At 47.3% G+C, this 20,489-nt stretch overlaps 1 protein-coding gene across 4 annotated transcripts in view; it reads right to left on the bottom strand.

Moving 5' to 3' along the window:
• Nucleotides 1-4,633, bottom strand: part of AFAP1L2 (actin filament associated protein 1 like 2) — a 92,840-nt gene extending 88,207 nt beyond the window's left edge. For 2 of the 4 annotated variants that reach the window (XM_037011390.2, XM_037011391.2), the window contains exon 1: nt 4,466-4,633. In XM_037011390.2, the coding sequence (XP_036867285.2) occupies nt 4,466-4,481 (16 nt within the window). In that variant the 5' untranslated portion in view covers nt 4,482-4,633. Of the gene's footprint in view, nt 1-1,540; nt 1,628-4,465 lie in introns of all 4 variants that reach the window. The other 2 variants (XM_037011389.2, XM_037011392.2) reach the window with 2 other exon arrangements.
• Nucleotides 4,634-20,489: the final 15,856 nt, after the last annotated feature.

Below are 20,489 nucleotides of genomic sequence, written 5' to 3'. Positions count from 1 at the left end.
TATGCACATTCCCTCCCTCATTTCCCTCTCCTGCTCGACACATCCCCCCTCCAAAGATTCCTCAGTGACCACAGAGCAAGAAGCATTGAAGAATGCTGTGGAAAATGAGATGGACAAACATTGGAGGGTCTTTTCTAGAGGGGGAAACCGAGGCCTGAAGAGCTCAGTGACTCACCCAAGGAAACAGAACATGTGGGTGTCCCAGGTCCCAAGCCACTGCGTTCCTCATTGCCCCATGACTGCTCCGCTTTATGTGCCCCCAGCCCGGGCTCTGCATAGACATGCCATCCTCCCCCCTACCCTCAGCTTGGAGAAAGTCTCCTTACTCTGAATGACCAAATTCTTTAGGGAACATTTCCCATCATTAAAGGAATTTGGAAGAAAACTGGCAGTTTCCTGAGCTTTGAAGCCTGTCGGCACCTCTTGGCCCTTTAACTATGCCTGGATCCACAGTTCCCAGAGCTCCCAGCCCTTTATAACAGGGTTTGGGCCCAAAACAGAGTTCTCCTACCCCCCTGGCCTGACAGCACCACAGGTGACCTCTCAGTATCTGTTTCAGACTATTTCATTGCCAAAGCAACAAGGGCTTCCACACAAAGATCCACACAAAGTCAGAAGGGCTCAGGGTCAAGTACAACCCTGAGCAAACCCTGAGCTTAGGACTCTGAAGCATCACATTTGAGACTGTTCTAAGCAGTATTCCCACAGCCTTTAAAGCCTATACTAGCTTTAAAGATTTAAATTTAATTACTAAATTTCTGCAGGTCCATTAGATTTCTGCAAGTACCACAAGATTTGGTTAAAACACATTGTGTGAGTATCAGCTTCACTCTATATTTGCTTTTACTTTTCCAGGTGAAGGTGTATATATAATTACTTATATTTTTTCAGTGATTCTCAACTTGGGCTGCACATTAGAATCACCTGGAGACCTTTAACTATTAAACCACCCAAGCCGCACCCATAGACCAATTAAATCAGAAGGTCTTGGGTGAGGCCTGTACATCATTTTTTTTTTTAAAGCTCTCTTGCTAGTTCCCATGTGTAGCTGAGGTTAGATGCCACTGCCTTAGGTAGACCATCAGTGGGGGAAAAATCTGAGCTCCTAGGCTTGGAAAATGCTAAATAAGGATGATTTCTCCAAAGGCAAATGAATAAAATCCATCTGCCCATCCCTTTTAATTCGTTTTTTTTTTTTTTCAGACCTTCCCTGACCACAGAGCTCAGGATTCTCATACACATGTTCAAGTACTTTCACTGGCCTGACTTTTCATAGTCATCTCTACGTTACCCTAGCAGTACCCTAGAATGAAATGCCCTTTCCTGGGATTCAGTTGATCCAACTCAGAAACAAACAAAAAACCACAGGAAAAGAATGATTACACTTTCAACCAATTACCGTGACCCAAATTAAAGTGAGTATCTCAACTGTGCCTGTTTGGATCTGAGAGTGATGCAAATTCAGGAAGCTTCCATGTGGATGTTCCAAGTGCAATCCACAGATAGTAGGTCAGTCACATTTGGCCCTGGTTACACTCACCAGCTGGAAGAACAGTAGGAAACAGAATCCTGGACCACATGGTGTGAGTTCAGCCAATGGGCTCATGCACAGCGATCCAAGGATGCCCTTATGAGAGTCATACATATGAAAATATCAAGGATGGGAATCTTTTGAAGGTACCCTGTAGGCTTTAGCACCACTTACACAACACTGGATTCACATACAAGATACAGCAACTCTACCATCACTATGTATAACAACTCTCATAATACAAGTTCCATTGCTCCGGGAAGACACCCCCCCAAACTTTCCCCACCATCCCCACCCCTTGTTTTTGCTTGAGAGCGCCACGGCTGTCAAGAACAGCTTAGAAGGGATGAGAACAAAACCTGGAAATGTTTCAGCATTTGACACAGGGTGATATTCCATCCTCTCTTTAGCTCCAGAGATCTCTTTACATCATACAAAACAATGGGGAATCAGCACAGACCCTAAAAATAATAGGCTAGTTTTGGAGGATGTAAAATACATAACATGCAGGCTGAGGAACATGAAAAGCAATTTCTCCTATATCCACTGCTTTGTAAGATTTACGAATTGAGAGAAAACATTTTTAGACTCTGAGGCAGTCTACCTATCAGGAAGGGAGAGCTCAACTTCAGGAACTTCAGGACATAGAATGAGGTACTTAAAAAACAAACTTTAAAAGTGTCACAAATAGTAAGAATTCTTCTTTACAATGTTTGCATATGTTCAAGAGCCCGAGAGCCCGAGTAAATCTTGCTTTTCCATTTAACTTTGTTAAAATCACTACACGTGGTCATTTCAGAATTATTCAGTCTCTGATAAGCAAGAAGGGACTATGGATTCTAGTTAGAGTTGTACTGGTTAATCCAAGACTGGGCCCAACATACTTCGTTTTGCACAGGCCACTTTTCAGTTCAGTGAGTGTTCCAAGTAGTCACTGGCTTCTCAAAAGAATAGGGAATTCTGCATCCCTGGAAGAGGGGGTGAAATCCCCAGTTCCTCCGCTGAAAGCTGCAGTAAACATACTAGTAGCATTCACCAGTGAGGCTTAGAGATTTTCCTCCAGAATGCAACACTCAAAAATGAGTTGGATTAATCCCTGTGATCCAGAAAATTCTTAAATGTATCCATTTATCACTCTCTATGTCTGATTTACTGCAAGATGATGAGGCAGATAAATGTGTTATCAAAAACAAACACTCTGAACTGGAAAATAAGCTTCCTTTAGTTGGCAAAAAGCCCCTAACTGATATTCAAGGGTGGGAGGATTTTAAGCTTCCAAGAGAAACAGATAACTAAGAAGACTTTCTCAGGTCAAGGGCCAAGTCAAAAGCTATTTAGACGAAAACCTTCTGATAATAACTGGGCATTTGGAAAGAAGACCCCAAATATTATCATTTGTCATAACTTACAAAGATGAATATGCTGACTCTCAGAAAGTAGCTTGCAACTTGGACCTTCAACCTGCAGCTAGTACCCTCTGAGCTCTGCCACTGGGGAATGGCAGACACTGAGCTGGAAGGGCCCCCAGAGGCCAACACTTCTGGTCAGGAGGGCAACTCAGGTCCTGAATTCCCTGTGAGGGTCCCTCCCAAAGGGCAGAAGGGGCACCGTGGGGAAGGGAGCACAAAACTGTCATTTTACAAGGAGAGGGCCTGTGAGTTCCTCAAATGTTCTGAGACTACATAAGGGCGCATTCAGTCATTCCGGCACAAAACTGACGTGATCTCAGCAGAATTTGAGAAAAAAAAAAAATCCATTTAGATACGTGAGAGTGGCTCCAAGATGGGTTCACAAAAAGAAACTAAAGGTTGCCAACTAATTTAACCCTGTCACCCCAGCTGGCTTTTGTGCTCTTGGCAAAGACACTTCCTTTATACGTGAAGTGCTGATAGGATTTAGGCCTTTTGCCCTCACCTGTAACCAGGTGACCCACATGAGAAAAAGCTATGAGAAAATCAAAAGACGCGACTAGTTTAGGGAACTACAGCCGGTCCCCAAAAGGTTCCTTCACGTCAGCTTCAGAAAGCAAAAACCACTGGGAAAGAGATTCCTTGGGAATCTGGCTTTCTCCTTCATTACTCTCTCCCAGGGGAAAACAAATATAGAATGAGTATTTCCTCTCGCAGGTCTGGCAGAGACGAGTCTGGGACAAGAAAAGTTCAAGAGGCTTTCCTAAAGGAAAGAGGAGTTGGGGGCGCCCACAGCGTCCCGTTTAAGGGGCAGCTCTCTAAGCTTTTCCAAAATAGCTGCAATGCGAGGCTTCTAGACTCCAGCCCCGGGGCTCCGAGCACCGGTATAAGCGGGCACCGGGCCGGCTCACGCAGCAGGATTTAGCCAAACCCAACCCTCGCCGCTCCACACTGGACTAAGCCCTGGGGCCGGGACTCCTCCACGCGCTCCACCTGCCGGGCATCCCATTCGGCCCGGACCCCTGCGCTTCTCCTCATCCCACTGAGGGCTGGAGGAAGCGAGAAGAGTCGGGGGAGAGGCGGTTGCCGGAGCAGCCGGGAGCAGAGCTGCGCGCCCACCCCACCACCCAAGCGCCCCCAAACAGCACAAAATGATTCCGACCCCACGCGGGGCCTCCTCCGTCCCAGGCATCTTTCCGGGGAGGCCAGGACTTGGGGGTGGGCGGTTGCCAAGCGCACCCTCCCTCCTCCAACAGGTGGGAAGCTTCGCCACACCGCCCCCGCCTCCGCGCCTGGGAGGATCAAAAGGCCCGGGCCCCAGCCGCCCCCTAGGAGCCCCCCTCGCCTCGGTTGCCCCGGACTTCGGCCCAGGTCTGGGCCGGGCGGGGGCGGCTGGCTCTGCCTACCTGGGTCCCCGCGGGCCGGGAGGCGCACGCGGAGACGCCCCCCGCCATCCCCAGCCCTCCTCCCCCATGCCGTGCGGGGCGGGAAGGGAGTGGGTGCGCGCCGATCCCCGCGCCCTCACCTTTGTACCGCTCCATCGGGCCCCGGCGTGCGCTCCTCGCCGCTCCGCTCCGGCGCTGTGCTCTCTCGGCGCTCGGCTGGGCGCCCAGAGCCGCCGCGCTGGCCCCTCCCCGTGAGGTCACGCTCGCAGCCGGACCTCCTGGCGCGGCTGCAGCGCCCGGGCCCTCGGACCCGTCCCCACCCGCGCGCCGCCCCCGCCGGGGAACTCCGAGGCCAACGGAGCAGCGTTCAAGTTCGTGCGCGCCCTGCACCCGCTCCGCGCACGCCCCCCACTTCACGTCTGGGCCCCGGGAGCGGCGGGAGGGAGCGAGGCCGGGACGCGCCTAAACTCTGAGAGAGGCTCCGGGGAGGAGCGTGCTAGGTTGGGCCTTCAAGAGCTGTTTTCCGAACCGGCGGGGTGTGGAGGGCTGCAAACCCACTGCCTGGAGGAGGAAACTGAGGCGTGCGCCGAAAGTAGGGACGTGTCTAGAACGCCTCCAGCTGGAGCCCCCTGGGCCAGAGCGCTGGTGCCCTTGGCCCCATCCTCGAGGAGCAACAGGGGGATAGAGGTGCTCAAGCCCTGTCCCGCGTCTGTCCCCGTTCTTCGTGACTCGCTCCCACCCTTTTGCAACCTCTCTGGGCAGCGGCTGCCGGTCGCACACACACTGGGGCGTGTGTAAGCGTCCTACTACCGAGACCCAGGTTCCTGGGCGCAGTTGTTCGAGGCTCTCCTGAGGACTAGAGTTTCTAGAGCCGCCTAGGTAAACGCGGGAGCCCGCTCGGCACGGGAGGCATCTGTCCCCCCAGGGAGCTCAGTCGTGGCTCCAACTGCACCCCACGCTGCACTTTTATTCTTTACCTTCTGCCATCTGTCCCTCCAGTCTCAACACGCCCAATTCTTCCCCATCTACCCCCAAAGGAGATCACATTTTCCCTTAAACTTTCCGATTTTCACTTTAAAATCTCAGTCATGGTCTTTGCAGGACGCCTGGGTTTTCAACAAGTCTCCCCCAACTTCCTTGAAAGAACACTTGAGGATTTGTTACTGTTGATGTTTTCTACAAGACTTCCTAATTCTTGGAACAGAAGATTTAGCTCTCATGTTTGGAGACCTTTAGCCCCTGCAGTCTTAGAACTATTTTTCTTAGTTGTATCAGCAGCTAACATCCATGGAGCCCTCCCCAGAAGCCTGGCATGGTGCTGAGCTCGACATGCCCTGCCTTTTCTTTTCCTAATAATCCTGGGATGTGGGAATTATGATTATTTGTACCACATGGCTGAAGAAACAGGTTTACAAAGGTGAAACAACTTGCCCAAAGTCCCATAGCTAAAAAAGCACAGAGCAATCATTAAACCTAGGTCTGCTTCTTCCAGATATTTGTGCACAAAACTTTCCCAGCCCTCATAGGAAGTGCCAGGCTGTGTTACCATCTCATAGAGCTTACAAACAAGTGAACAATCACAGCACAGCCAGGTGGATGCTCTGATGAGATGGAAGCACCAGGGATTCTGGGAACCCTGTGGTAGAGGGTCCTGAACCAGTGTGGAAAAAAACTTGTAAATCTGGGAAGAGCTGATGGCTGAGCTGTCTCTTAGAAGATGAGTTAGAGCTAGTAGGTAACCAGAGAGGCAGAGTGAATACAGCGCACCAGGCAGAAAGGACAGTGAGGACAAAGGCAGCAGGTAGAGCCGCTTCAGTGTCAAACAGTTCTCTGTTGCTGAAGCCGAAAGGGAGAAGCCAGGAGTGGAGGAGGTGGGGCCAGAGACACAGGCACAGGCCTGTTTGGAAGGCCCAGAAGACTGAGTGACCTGACAGCCAAGGGGACATGCATTTCTGAAAGATGAGGGTGCCAGGGGTCTCTCTGAGACTAGGTGGAGAGTGGAGGACAGGAGACAGTTGCACCAGCCGGGTCTGGACAGGGAGGAGAGGACCAAGGGCAAAAATACACAGGCAGTCTGGTGCCAGGGCTCAGGGCCTGAGCACAGGTGTGAGGGGAAAGGAAGAACTGACACGGGCACTGTAGTTTCCAGCAACCTGGGTGACTGGGCGGAGATATCACCGCTCACGTGCTCAGTCCATCCTCAGATATTACCTGAGGCCCTGGTAGGTGCTCAGGGGACATGAGCAAAGTGGGCCAGGGGCTCTCAAGGGACTAACATTGGAAGTTAGGGGGTGGGGGTGGGATGGCAACAAGCAGGAAAGGCAATGAGCACGTTGAGTCTGAGTCAGATGCAGACAAGGGGCAGTGGGCTGGGGGAGTTGGGGGCAGAAAGTGAAGGGCCCACGGTGCCTCCAGGGCAGTCTGAGCCTGCACACTCACCCATTATTTCATTTAATTCTCTCAGCCACCCTTTCAGGTGGGCCAGGCTCAAGAAATAAAAAAAGAGGACCCTGTGGCTAGAAGGATGACATGTCAGGGAATCCGAAGACAGGAAATGGCCTCAGCAGGCCTCACGAGAGCTGGAGATGGCACTGGGTCAGGACGGACGGTGCTCTCGCCGCCTCGTGTCCTCTATTTCTCTTTTCCCTCCTTCCTCCCTTTCCTCCTCTTTCAAAGGGCCCAGCATGGCACCCACATCCTATCTACAGTGTCCACAGACCACCCTCAGCGGTTCCTGGTTTTCTTTGAAACTCTCAGGGAGAATCTGATTGGGTAGCTCTTGTTTTGAGACCAGCTTCAAATCTGGTAGCTGGTCACTCCTGGTGAGATCCCAGCCCACCTGCAGTCAGCAGGGGCCAAGGGGGCTAGGATGCGCTGTGCAGCCCCACTCAGCAGGGTGTCCAAGCTGACCCTCCCAGAGGCGCTGAGGGTGGGACTGGCCCTGACTGACCTCGCTAAGAGCAAAAGACAGGGATTAAACCATCTCCATCCTACAAATGAGGACTCCAATAAATCAGAGGCCTCACCCAACTCACCAAGTTGAGTAATCTCTTTCAGAACTAGGACTCAAAAGTCAGGCTTTCTGATTCACACCCCTCAGTGCTGCTTTCTCAGGGCTCGACCGGGACAGGGCTGTAGCCCAGCCAGGCCTCCCGCGGCCAGCAGTTCCAGTCACCATGCAGCTCCCTGCCATCAGGGGCAGCTCCGTATCTCTGTCGTGCCTGCTCCCCACTCACCAACACCTATCCCACCCCTCCTCCCAACCCCATGCTGGCTTCAGCCCTTTATTACCTCTTCCCAAATCCTCTCTAGTTTATGGACAGACACTTGGCCTCTAGACAAACAAAAATCAATCAAAAATGTATGTGTAGTGAATTTAAAATGGGAATTTGCCGCCCTTTCCAAGAAGGAAACCAAACCCTACTTACAACTGTCAGTAGGACTCCTAGGCCTCTGGAGAGCTCAGCACTGCTCCCCGCTCCATAAACCCTGGCTGCGTTTACCCGAGCTACTCACAAATTCTAATTCATTGAGTTTCTGGCCTTAAGATTTGGTTTCCAGCTCATTTTCAACCCTCTGAGGGCTATGATTGACCCCTGCCCAGACCCACAGAACAAAATGGGCTGTTCTGACACCTATGGTCCTGAAACCAAATTGAGTGCCCCACCTTGGAGGCTGGTTGCTGGGTGTTCCTGCCCAGCTCAGCTGGCATGGGGGTACACCACAACCTCCAGTGTGCGGGTGTAGGTAACAGAGACACCAACAACTGAATGCCAGAGGGTTTTCTCCAGTAATTCCTAAACCAATTCTTAGCAGCAGAGAGGTTTCTCCAGCCACAGGGGAGCTTCTCCATGGACTCAGTGAGGAACAGGTGCTACTAGGAGGCGTTTGCTTCACAAGCATTCATTGTTCAATTCTACAGTGATCCAGGCAGCAGATAAGATTCCCTCTCATGTCATAGATGGAGACCTTAAGTAACCCGCCCAAGGTCACCACTGGGCAGGGCCCAAGCCAGTCTGGTTTGAGTGACATCTCTGACCCAACTTCCCACCAGGGTCTCTTTTGCAATGTTTTGTCAAAAGCAACTATTCTTTACTTCATTCCTACTCATTCTTCAACAACCAGCTCAAAGGTCACCCCTCTGAGGACAGCCCCCTTTTCTTCTCTCCCGACTCAGCAAAGTTCTACTCTGGTTTCCCAGCCTTTCTACCCCTATTCCTACCATCCACCTCTGCGTGGTTTCATTAGTCCTCTGCCCCCACGTTTAACACAGTACATGCTCCATCATGACGTTGAATGAATAAATGAATGACTTTTCCATTTTTTCTATCTTGGTGTTTCTGTGAAAAGGGAAAAAAAGTCTTTGCTGGTTCAGATTGATGAATCTAATTAGCAGAGGACGTATCAGATCTAGCTGGGCCTTGGGTGGGATGAAATAGGAGGAATCTGGCATTTGAACCAAGCCTTGAAGGGTTGAATTAATTCCTTTTAATTGTGATAAAATATACATGACATAAAATTTACCATTTTAGGCATTTTAAATGTACAGTTCACTGACATTAGGTACATTCACATTATTGTACAACTGTTACCACCATCCATCTCCAGAATTTTTTCATCATCTCAGTCTGAAACTATACCCATGAAATAATAAATCTCCATTTCCCCCTCTTGCGGTCCCTAGTAACCACTATTATACTTTCTGTCTCTCTGAATCTGACTATTCTAGGGGCCTCCTATAAATAGAATTATACCATACTTGGCATTCTGTGTCTGGTTTATTTCACTTAGCATAATGTCCAAGTTTCATCCATGTAGCATATATCAAAATTCCTTTCCTTTTTAAAGCTAAATAATATTTCATTGTATGGCTAGACTACAGGTCGTTTACCCATTCATCTGTCAATGAACTTTGGGTCTTTCCCAAATCTTTTGGCTATTGTGAATAATGCTGTTATGAGCCCTGACATACAAGTATGTGTTCAAGTCCCTGCTTTCAATTCTTTGGGGTATAAACCTAGAGTGTGATTGCTGAGTTACGTGGTAATTCTGTTTAACATTTTGAAGAACACCAAACTGCACTATTCTTACACTCCCACTTACAATGCATGAGGGTTCCAGTTTCTCCACATATGGCCCAATGTCTGTTTTTGTTCATTTTTTATTCCCATCTTAGTGGATTTTTTTCCTTTTTTAAGACTCTAAAATCAGTATGGCATATGTTGACATTTCTTAAATATGAATGGTTGCTACACTACTGTTTTTTATATTATACAGTGAGGACAGCTGGCTGGGGTCCAGTCCTCTCACAGTTTTACATTTGGGGTAACTGGGTCTGGAATCTCAAATTGAAGTGTTCATTAACTACCCAGGTGACTGGACCTCCTGGCCAGCATGTTTGAAATATTCCAGAAGGTAAAGATAATGAATATTTGGCTTAAAGAACAAAAGCCAAGGCTGAGAGGAAGGGGAATAGATGGAAGAGAAGAGAGAGGAGGCTGGAGGTGGGACTCCTGGGTGCCCCCTCAGTTGCGCTCTGTGCCAAAGTCTACAGCAGAGGCAACAGGGAAAGTAAAGAAACTCCAGCACCATCACCGCCCCCTGCGGCCTCCCACCCACCAGGCACCTGGCAGAGCAGAGGGCTGTAGGCCTACAAACAGGGATTTGGTGACTCTTAGCTGCACCTCTAGGAGCTGTCTATTCTGGTCACTATTCCTATAATGATTTAGTTTATGGAAAGGCCTATATATTTTTTATACATTTCCTTAAAATACTCCTATGAGGTAGAGTAAATGAAAGGTGACTCTCAAAAGACCTACATAATTTAAGATCAAAGAGTCCAAGAATGTCAGTGGGGGAAGTGGTACATAGAGGACCCCCTCATTTCATGCGGAGAGATCAGTGATTCTAGGAACGAGTATCCTCGCCCAGGTCACACTGTGGGTCAGGGCTCATGGCCAGAACCTAAGGGCCTTACTGTGGTCTGAGTGTTCAGGGGCTTCCTCAGTCCCCAGGACCACAGGTTTTCTGGGTTTTCTGTGTACAAGGGGTACACTGTCTTCTTGAATCCCTGCAGTGCTAGCCGGGCCCCCACCCTTTCTCTCCCTCTCAGGAAAAGCACAGTGGGTGCTCCTATAAACCATCCCCCACCCTCCAGATTCTGCTGTGCCCCCTCCACTGCCCAGGAGAGATCAAGGATTATGCCCCCTTCCACACCTTCCCCACTGTCCTCCTGAAATCGCACGGCCACTCTAGTTAACAGGTAAGATACTCACACTCTTTTCTGTCTCCTCTCGAGAGGGAGGTTAGAGGCAGTGGAAGGACAAATTCTGCCCACCCAAATCAGCGGTTCTGTAACTGACCACAAATGCTTCCTTGTTCTGTCCTTTTCTTTCCCCATTTGCCTTTGTCTTTGCCTAACACTCCCCCGCCCACCTCCAGGCCCTTTGCCTCCCATTTCTTGCCATGATTCCCAAACCATCAACGTAGACCATTTTGGAGCTGTTTGAAAATTTGGAATCCTTAGCAAATCCAACAATGTGACCTGACAATAAGGCCTCGGGACCCACAGACAGAGATGCCAGCACCTGTAAGGGTACCAGCAGCTGGCAGGCGGCACCAGGGACAGACATGGTATTCAGGAAGAGCTCTTCCTCCATCTGCTTCTCTTCAGGGCTTGGCTGCTCTTTCTCTCTGGGGAGTCCTCAACCCAGGTAATCCTGAGGAAGTCACACAGTGCCACTGAAGTTTGCATGAATTCCAGGGCCTGGGCAGTTGCCAGGGGCTTCATCTTGAATCTACTTCCTTGCTTGTTTTTGCTGACTCTTCCTGCGATTGCTAAGATCATCACTTCTCATATGAGGCTCAGGCAAAACGTCAGCAGGACCAGAACTGGCAGCCCCACAGATTGACCAGAGTCCTCAGCACGGAGACCTCGGAGGGGAATCGTTCATTCATGCCTGAAGCACAGAGCACTTCCTGCTTTCCTCTTCCGGAATGCCCTTCCCCACCTCAGCAGAATCCCAGCAGGTGCTTCCAGACCCTGAGAGGCCCTCTCCCACTAACAGGGCTTCCCAGGAGGTCTTGAAATGAATGAAGCGTCAAAAGGATTCTCACAATCCTGTAACACTTTCTCCCAAGATGCTTTTCTCATTTAATAACAGAAAATAATGACCTTTTTTTTTTTTTAGGTCTTCTCTCTCTAAATAGCCTATAGGGTCACATGAACAGTAACTCAGTATAGGCCTCTTACTAACCAGTTAGGGCTGGCAAACCTCTGGTGTTTGGGTCAGACGTGCTGGGGGTGTCCAGAACCTGCCACGAGCCCACAGCCTCTCCCATTGAGTCACCAGCCCCTCTGCCCTAGGTGCTTCTCCAGTGCTGAGCTGTCAATGAATTTGGCTCCCCAGGCCCCTTGAGGCTGCCTGGGCATCACACCAGGCCAGAACAGCTCAGCCTCTGAATCCTTCTGCACTTTGCACGGCTGTGCTTCTCCGACTCTCATTCCTGGGTTCCAGAGCACCACTGTCCCCTGGCTGACACACGTGGCTACTACTTATTCCAGCACCTTGAGCGCTCCTTTTTGGACCCCTTTCCATGATTGGATGGATGGAATGGAATTTTAAGTCTTTTTCCCAAAGTCATTGGGGCAAGGGGTGGCAATAGGAAGAAATTACATAAGGATTGGCCCAGCCTTGCAGACAAAAAACATTTTATTAGTATCTAAGAAAAAGTAGATAGATGGGCACTGATGGGACTCCTGCCAAGTAGCCCCTGCGGCAGGTGGGAGTGACCTGGAAGGCCACCCGGAGCATAAGGAGTGCATTTTTGTGTCCCTGGGGTGATCTGAGATGCTTCCTCAACAGGGCCTGTGTGCTGTTTCTAGCTAGCCCATCTGCCTACCCTTACAACCACAGTACAGTTTTTCTTTAAAAGTGCTGATTTAGTTCAAACCCTTCAGTTTCAAGGTTGGAAACAGTGGTGCTGAGAAATGGAATGACTAACCTACAGCCATATAAGCAGGTAGTGGCAGGCACTGGACTGGGGCTGGACTCGGAGTCTCCTGATCCATAATCAGGGACTTTTCCTGCAGCAGCCACTGGGTAAACCCAGGGTCTTAACTGCTTCCTATATGATGAGAAATGCTGCTGTACCTGGCCAAGGCCCCAGTCCCGTCTGCTGAAAGCCAGCCTTTGTAGAGCTCCAAACACCAGGCTTCTCACTGGGAGGAGCCTAGCACATAGTAACTGTCCACAAATCATTCACGAAGGAGGAGGGCATTCTCCACTGAATGACTGCATCCCCAAGGGGACAAAAACCCGTTCCTGAGGGAGGGGGAAAAACATCTAATGTACGGTATATAAACACACAAAGCATATAAAGAGATACACAGTGTACCTGTGGCATTAAAATTTCATGGAGGACTGAGATCCTGGCACCAATTACAAGTATATATGGGGTTTTCCCCACACCACCAAGCAATTCTCTTAACACCAGCAGGGTGTCCTACAGTTCACCTCTATTTTGACAGTATCTACCTGGAGAGAGTATCAGATCCCACAAGTAAGAGTTCAGTCCTACCAAACTGCACTGTACTTCCCATGCCCCACTTCAGGCACCACTCCCAAGTCCAGGTTACCACCTGCAATTTTGACCCACCACTATAGATTGGTGGTTCCATCAACCCCCTACTTGGGTTTCATTAATTCTAGAGCTGCACAGAGAACTCAGAGGTACATTTTACTTACCAGATTTCCAGTTTATTCTGAAAGGATATGGTTCAGGAACGGCCCAGTGGAAGAGATGCACAGGGCCAGGTCTGGGGAAGGGTGTGGAGCTTCCATGCCCTCTCCAGGTGCACCACTTTCTCCATATCTCCCCATCTTCACCAACCCAGAAGTTCTCTGAACTGCATTCTTTGGGGTTTTTATGGATGCCTCATTACACAGGTTTGATTAAATCATTGACCACTGGTGATTGGTTTAACCTAGCACCCCTCTCACCCCTGTAGGTGCTTTCCAAAAGTCACCTTATTAACATAAACTCAGGTGTGGTAGAAAGGGCTTGCTATGACTATCAAGACACCTTTTATCACTTAAGAAATTCCTAGGGTTTTTGGAACTCCATGCAGAAATAGAGGGCAAAATGTCTAAAAACCTCCTGGAGAGAGGTGATAATTAAAGGAAGGTGAGAAATACTTGGAATATGGGCCACGGTTAGATTCTCTGCTCCACCTCCTTCTAACTGGGTGACCTTGGACAACTTACTTAACCTTTTGTACCTCTGTTTCCTTCTTAGTCAAATGGGAATGAAGATTATACTCACCTCTTAGGTTGTTGTGAGGATTACATAAGATAATATACAAAAAGAATTAGCTCAATGTCTGCTATGTAAGCTCACAACAGATGTTAGACAAATAATTATAATTTAAAAAAATAAGATTGCTGAAAGTGAAGAAGTCATCTCCCACAACATGGTAATGTGGTAAGAGTCACTCGTGGCAGAGAAAACAGAGCTACCAGTCTTCCCACACCATGCTACATGCAGGATGGTCCTATTTGGTGCCAAGGATTGGATACTGGTGCTTTGATTTCAGCCACCCAGCTATCCACTCAGGAAGCCACTCTCTACCTGTCTGTGTGTGATGCTAAGTTTGGTGCCAGGTGCTCTGTTGAATAATAAATTGCACAAAGCCCTTGAGGGATTTATAGCCTCAAAGGGGAAACTCCATCCCACTGGTAAAAGAACCTAATCCACTGTTAAACCACAAAAATTCAACTAAGTAATTTAAAAGATCAAATCGACCTTATTGAACAATGCATGAATCTGGCAACATCCCATCTAGCAAACAGAAAGAAGCTCCGTGGAGCTGTAGAAAAGGAAGCGACTTTAAAGGCAGAGAGGGGACGGAAAAAGGGAAATTATTAGCAAAGAATGTATTGTTTTAGGCAAGGTCGCCCTCTTAAGGGGAATGGAAGGGGTCCATCAGTAAATTTCCTAGTGCTGACTAGGAAATTCCATGCTGACTGGTTAAAGGGTACCTCACTGTGGAGGCAGGCAGGGAGGGAAGAGGTTGAAACTGCAGAGTTAGGTTCAATATTAACTGTTGGTTTTGTTGACATCGGGCCTTAACATCAGTGGCTCCATTTGGGCCTATGGTTTTCTTTTTAGTGCTATTAAGCCGGTGCTTTACAAACATTAGCATGTATAGGACTCACCTGGGGATCTTGTCCACAATCATATTCTTATTCGGTAGGGGTAGGACCAGACAGTCTGTATCTCTCTCTCTTTCATTGCACTTTTTAATTTTAATTTTATTTATTTTTCAGCTTTCTGCATTTCTGACAAGCTCCCAGGTGACACCGAAGCCACTGGCCCTAGACCACAAATCAGGGAGCCAAATTATGAAAGAAGCTGCCTTTTCCCACAGTTAGCCAAACTGAGGAAATAGTGTTTCTCTTTCTGTGCTGATGGCTGTGCATTACTCTGACCTCTTACGGGGCCCACAGAAATGTCTAGAAAATATCATGCTGGGAAATTCTGGGACAAAATCTTCAAGGCAAGTCCATTCTGCAACCTAAGGTCACAACTGGTGTCTGGGATTTCAAACACCGTGTTCCAACGAGCCAGCGTCAGTGCACCTGCTGGATCACACACTCATACTTGTTTTTCTTTCTCTGTCAAAATACTTGAAGCAGAGGGAGGGGAAAAAACAAAAAAAGATAGAGGGAGAAGAGAGTAATTGTAATGTGCTTCCCAGCATCCTTTTAGAAGCAGCCTCAGGTAGCCACCACTGCTTCTAGCAGAAACAACAGAGAATGTAAATGGGAGTCATTCACAGAGGAACCTCTAGGAGGGCAGAAGAACACTGGAGACCAGGATCTCAAATGTCTGGGGATCTTGCTCTGTCACTCGACTAGAATTTTTAGTGTAATTCAAGTAATGTTTATGGAATGCCCCAGAGCAGAAGGGATTGTGGTGTGGGGCTTGGAGCCAAGAACAGGCAGGCCCCAGAGGGCAAGGAACAACAATCATTTTTTATTTTTTATTTTTTTTTATTAATGTGTTTGAAGAGCAGTTTCCTCAGAAAAACAGTAACCTGTTAACTTATAAAGATGTGGCAACTTGGGCCTTTTAGAGAATGAAGTTGCAGGTGTGTTTGTGGATTTGTTCTTAGATCTGTGCACCCACCAGAGGTCTCTGGGTAACATTCCTCTCCTGCCTCACTCAACTACTGCTGCTTAACTCAAACTGGGAACACCAAAGTGGTGCATGTCTTATGATCCATGGGCTAGCCCACAGGTGGGTCTCCTGCAGGGGGTGTGGAAAGGGGGGACAGCTTGGGAAGCTGTGAGAAAGGTTTTGCTGAGCGGGGGTCATGTCTTGATTCAAGCATGCCCTTCAGCCTGAAGAGTTGAATATATGGGCTAGAATCCCAGTTCCACTATTTATGATCTGTGTGTCATGTTTCTTCATCTGTAAAATGGGGATGATAATACCTACTTCATAAACACATTGTAAGGATGCTCTAGGAAGAAGCATGCAAAAAACAGCATAGCTTCTGGCACTGAGTGCTCAAAAAATGGTAGTGGGTCCATTTAGTAAGTACCCAAGTCAGAGTACAGGGGAAAGAGCTAAAAGCCTAGAAAGTTGTCTTTCTACCAATCCCTTCCTTCTTGCACACAGACCCACATTCAACACCCTCACTCTAAGCCGTAAGGGGATAGCCTACCTGCCAAAGCTTCTTGCCCACTCCCACCAGAGAGAAAGCTAACAGCCGCTTCTGAGCCTCCCGCATCAGAGCTCTGGAAATGACCACCTTGCTCTGGGTCATCAGCTTTGCCAATCTCCGGTCCCTCTGCATCTCCGGCTGACACTTGGCTGGGTCTTGTTCTTGCTCTTCTCCAAATCGGACCACCTCTTTTCCACTGCATAGCTTTTGTTGTTATCAATAAAATAAAAAGAGCTTTATTTACATCTTTCCAAATTACAACACATTTCCTATAGAAGGCTTTGCTGACATTCTAGAATCCATCAGGCCAGTCATTCTTCACACACTTATATCCCTCTGTTGTGTTTGTAGGATTAGTAGATTCATGTCTGTTTGCTCACTATTTTTCTCAAACGCTTAGCATAGTGCCTACTTTGTAGCAAACCTCTCGATTGGATATATATATATAGATACATAGATATGTATATATATAATATCACACTTCTTTTATAACATCTGGCAGATTCCAATACACTAGTGTTGTCAATAAAATTTTGTTACTTGAACTAATTTTATTTCACAAATTTTTAAAATTAAGATATAATTTACAGATTAAAAAATTCACTCTTTGTGGTGTATAGCTCTGTGAGTTTGACACCACTGAAATTAAGACACAGAACATTTCATCACCTTCAAAATGTCCATGTGCCCCTTTGTACTCAACCCTCCCACTTCTCTGTCTTCTAGAAACCTCTGATTTGTGGTTTTCTGTCATTACATTTTTGCCTTCCCCGGAGAATCATACAAATCTAATCACATATTTTTATTTTTAAAAATATTTTTGCTCTGCCTTTTCTCTCACTTAGCATAATGCATTTGCATTTTACCATGTTATTGCAATAGCTCATTCCTTTTTATTGCCAAGTATTTATTATTCCTTGCATGGATGAACTACAGTTTGTTTATCCATTCTCCATTTGAATGACATTTGGGTAAAAAGTCAGTATAAACATATATAGGTTTTTGTGCAAACCAAGGTTTTGATTTCATTTGGATAAATACCTAGGGGTGAGATTGCAGGGCCCTATGATAACTGTGTATTTGACTTTATAAGAAACTGTCACCCTGTTTTCCAAAGTGGTTGCATCATGTCACATCCCACCTGCAGCATATGACAGTCCCAGTTGCTCTGTATCCTCACCAGTACTTAGTATGGAGAATTCTTTATATGGTTTGGATTCTAGTCCTTCATCAGATCTGCAAATACTTTTTTCCCAACTGAGGCTGATTGTTTCATTCTTTTTATGATATCTTTCAAAGAATAGAAGTTCTTAATTTTGATGAAGATTAAAAATTTTATGGATTATGCTTTTGGTATATCTAAGAACTTTTGTCTAACTCAAGGTCATGAAAAGTTTCTACATATCCTAGAAATTTTATAAGTTCAGGGTCTGTATTTAGGTCTTGGTCTGTTTTATCTCTTTTTTATCTTGTGAACATTTCATCTGCTTTGGTCCCAAATCTGATCTTCAGTTTACGTGTCTATGTGGCTCTCCAGCCATTGTGCTTGTTGAGCACAGGGACGGTGTTTTCTCAGGGACAGCATTTGCATGACCTGAGAGTGAGCTGACCTTGAATCAGGAGCCCTTGACACCTCACTTGCCTCACCCAACCAAGTTCTTGCCTCTTATTCGTGTTCGTATTTCCACAGCATCAAGCACTGTGTCTCTCACTCTAGATACTGAAATTTAAAGATGAGATACTAGAATGGCTTTAGAGCTACTTATCCCATTGAGAATCAAGGAAAATTAGCACAAGTAGGAAAAATCATTTCTAGTCATTAAACAAGCACCAAACGTACGCTGTACACGTACTATGCATCAGAAGCTTGAATGCTACTGGGTGGCCCAGACCTCTAGAAAGTTATTCCATCTCCTGTGACCTTTGTATAATGCTATTCATCACATTTCCCAGAAGACAGAAGTCCAGAGTTGTATGACCAACCAAAGTGCTCTGACGGGTGTTTTTAAAATCTGAGGCACATTCAGGTAGAAAGCAGGAATGGATAGAGAAATAATACGTGAGCCCTGAGTGTGGACCAACTTTCTCTCTTGAGTTAGAGCAGGGCCTGATGTGAGAGTCAGGTGCCAAACTTCCTGGGATACTTCTCTCTCATTTTCTAGCTGCATTTTCCCCCCCTAATGTGAAAGAGTTTTCAGGTAACATCTCCCCTCTGGCTACCTGGGGAGAATGGAATAGGGTGTTCTCCATCCAAGGGTCTTAAAGATTCAGGAAAAAAATTTTTTATTCATGTTGTGAAAAATATGAATATGAATTTTTAAAAAAATCTGGAATTTGACCTCCTGGCGGTCTTAGTCTGATCAAACAACAAAAATATCATAAACTAGGGGGCTTATAAATAACAGAAATGTACTTGTTACAGCTCTGGGGGCTGGAAGTCTGAGATCAGAGTGCCAGCACGGTTGGGTGACGGCCCTCTTCCAAGTTCACACTTCCTGTTCTCTCCTCACCTGGCAGGAGGGACTGAGGTTGTTTCTGGAGCCTCTTTCATGAGACCCTCATCCCAGTCATGAGGACCCCACCCTCATGACCCCATCACCCTCAAAGACCCCACCCCCTAACACCATCACCTTGGGCGTTAGAATTTCAGCACATGAGTTTTGGGGGGACACACACAGACTGTAGAACTGACCTGTTTCAGGATGTTTTACAGAAGGCACTCCTAACCTTAGTCCTGAGAGAGACGTGTCCTTGACGACAGAGCAGCAGACCTAGAGGTGTGTGAGCTACGGCAGAGAAGGGGTATCTCAGTGTGTGGGGCGGGGGTAGGTAGATGCTTCCTTGGGTCTCTGCGCATGTGCTTGGGCAAAGAAGCACAGTGGCTAAAGAAGGACAAATCCAATCTCACCTCTGGAAAGATCTGGAAAGACCACCTCTGGAAAGAACCTCAAAGCTTTGACAGAACCCTTTGTCCCAGGCTGGAAAAAATCCATTTAAATACTGTGCTGTTTTTTTTTTTCTTTTTAAATTACGTAGATTGAGAAATGGTGAGCGTAAAGTTTAGGGATTTGAATTTAAGCACCTTCTGGGGGCACGAAAATACTCATTCAAAGAGACTTTTATGACTTTGGCATTTTTGCATTGTTTAAAAGTTACCGTTACAGAAAATGGAAAGGAGATGCCAAGATTTCAATTTTAATTTTAAAGCAAACGTAGTCCCTTCCTAGTGATTAATAATTAAAATAAACTTCATGCTTCTAAGGAATAGCCTACTTTGGGCAGTATTTTTAAAAATTATAATTGTGAACCCCCAGCCCCAGTATCAGAGGGGCTTATTAATCATCTCTGTTCCCCTTGTTCCTTCCTTCTGTCTCCCCCTCTTTCTCTCAGGCTCTCTCTCTCTCTCTCACACACACACACAGAAATTACAGGGTTCCATTTTAACCTATTGAATCAAACTCTGGTGGTGAAACCTAGGAGTCTGCATTTTTAACAAATTCAGGGAATATAGACATGGCTATTCAAGTCTTAAAACCACTGATTTACAGGCCCTTTCCCCTCATGGTGGTAACACCCAGCGCTAAATACTAATAAGATTAATGATCATGCTAATATTTTGCTGCCATTCACAAGTGTTACTCTATGCGCAGGGTCAGTGCATCACATGCATTGACTCACTGAAGCCTCCTGGCAACTCTCTGGTACGAGCATGGCCCCGGCCTCAGCAGGGAGATGAGGACAGCGGGGCAGGAGCAGCTTGTGCAGCTCTGCTGCCCGGCGACAACCAGGCACAAGTGCATCTTCCTTTCTTTTCTGGGAAGGAAAAATATCAGACCGTTATCTGCTTCCTTGGTGTTGGAGAAGCAGGCCCTGTTTCTCTACACCTGGCCTGGGCAGGACATCATGGTGTCCTGGTGCTGGGGGTTGGCACACCAGGGGAGTCTGGCTCAGGGCTCCCTCCACCTCCAACTGCTCCACCTTGCTGAGGAGCTAGAGACCTTTTCTCACTGGTTGGGACGCAATATTAGTTTTCTCAGGGTCTCATAACAAACTCCCACAAATTGGGTGGCTAAAGACAACAAAAATGTATTCTCTTGCAGTTCAAGCGTCCAAAATCAAGGTGTAGGCAGAGTCACGCTCCTGCTAAAAGCCCTAGGAGGAGACGGCGCCATGCCTCTTCCAGGTTCTGGTGGAGCCTGGCATTCCTCGGCTCGTGCCAACTCCAACCTCTGCCTCCGTCTTCACGTGGCTTTTCGTCTGTGTCTCTGCGTCTTTTCCTTTTCCGTCTCTTTTAAGGACACTCATCATTAGATTGAGGGCCCACCCAAATCTAGGATGATTTCATCTCCAGATCCTTGCCTTAATTATACCTGCAAAGACACTCCAAATAAGGGCATATTCTGAGGTTCTGAGGGAACGTACCTCTGGGCAGA

The sequence above is a fragment of the Manis javanica genome, chromosome 7 (assembly GCF_040802235.1).
Source record: "Manis javanica isolate MJ-LG chromosome 7, MJ_LKY, whole genome shotgun sequence".
In the NCBI taxonomy this organism is placed as follows: Eukaryota; Metazoa; Chordata; class Mammalia; order Pholidota; family Manidae; genus Manis; species Manis javanica.
The sequence above is the reverse complement of the archived record's forward strand: the minus strand, read 5'-3'. Positions and strand labels throughout refer to the sequence as shown.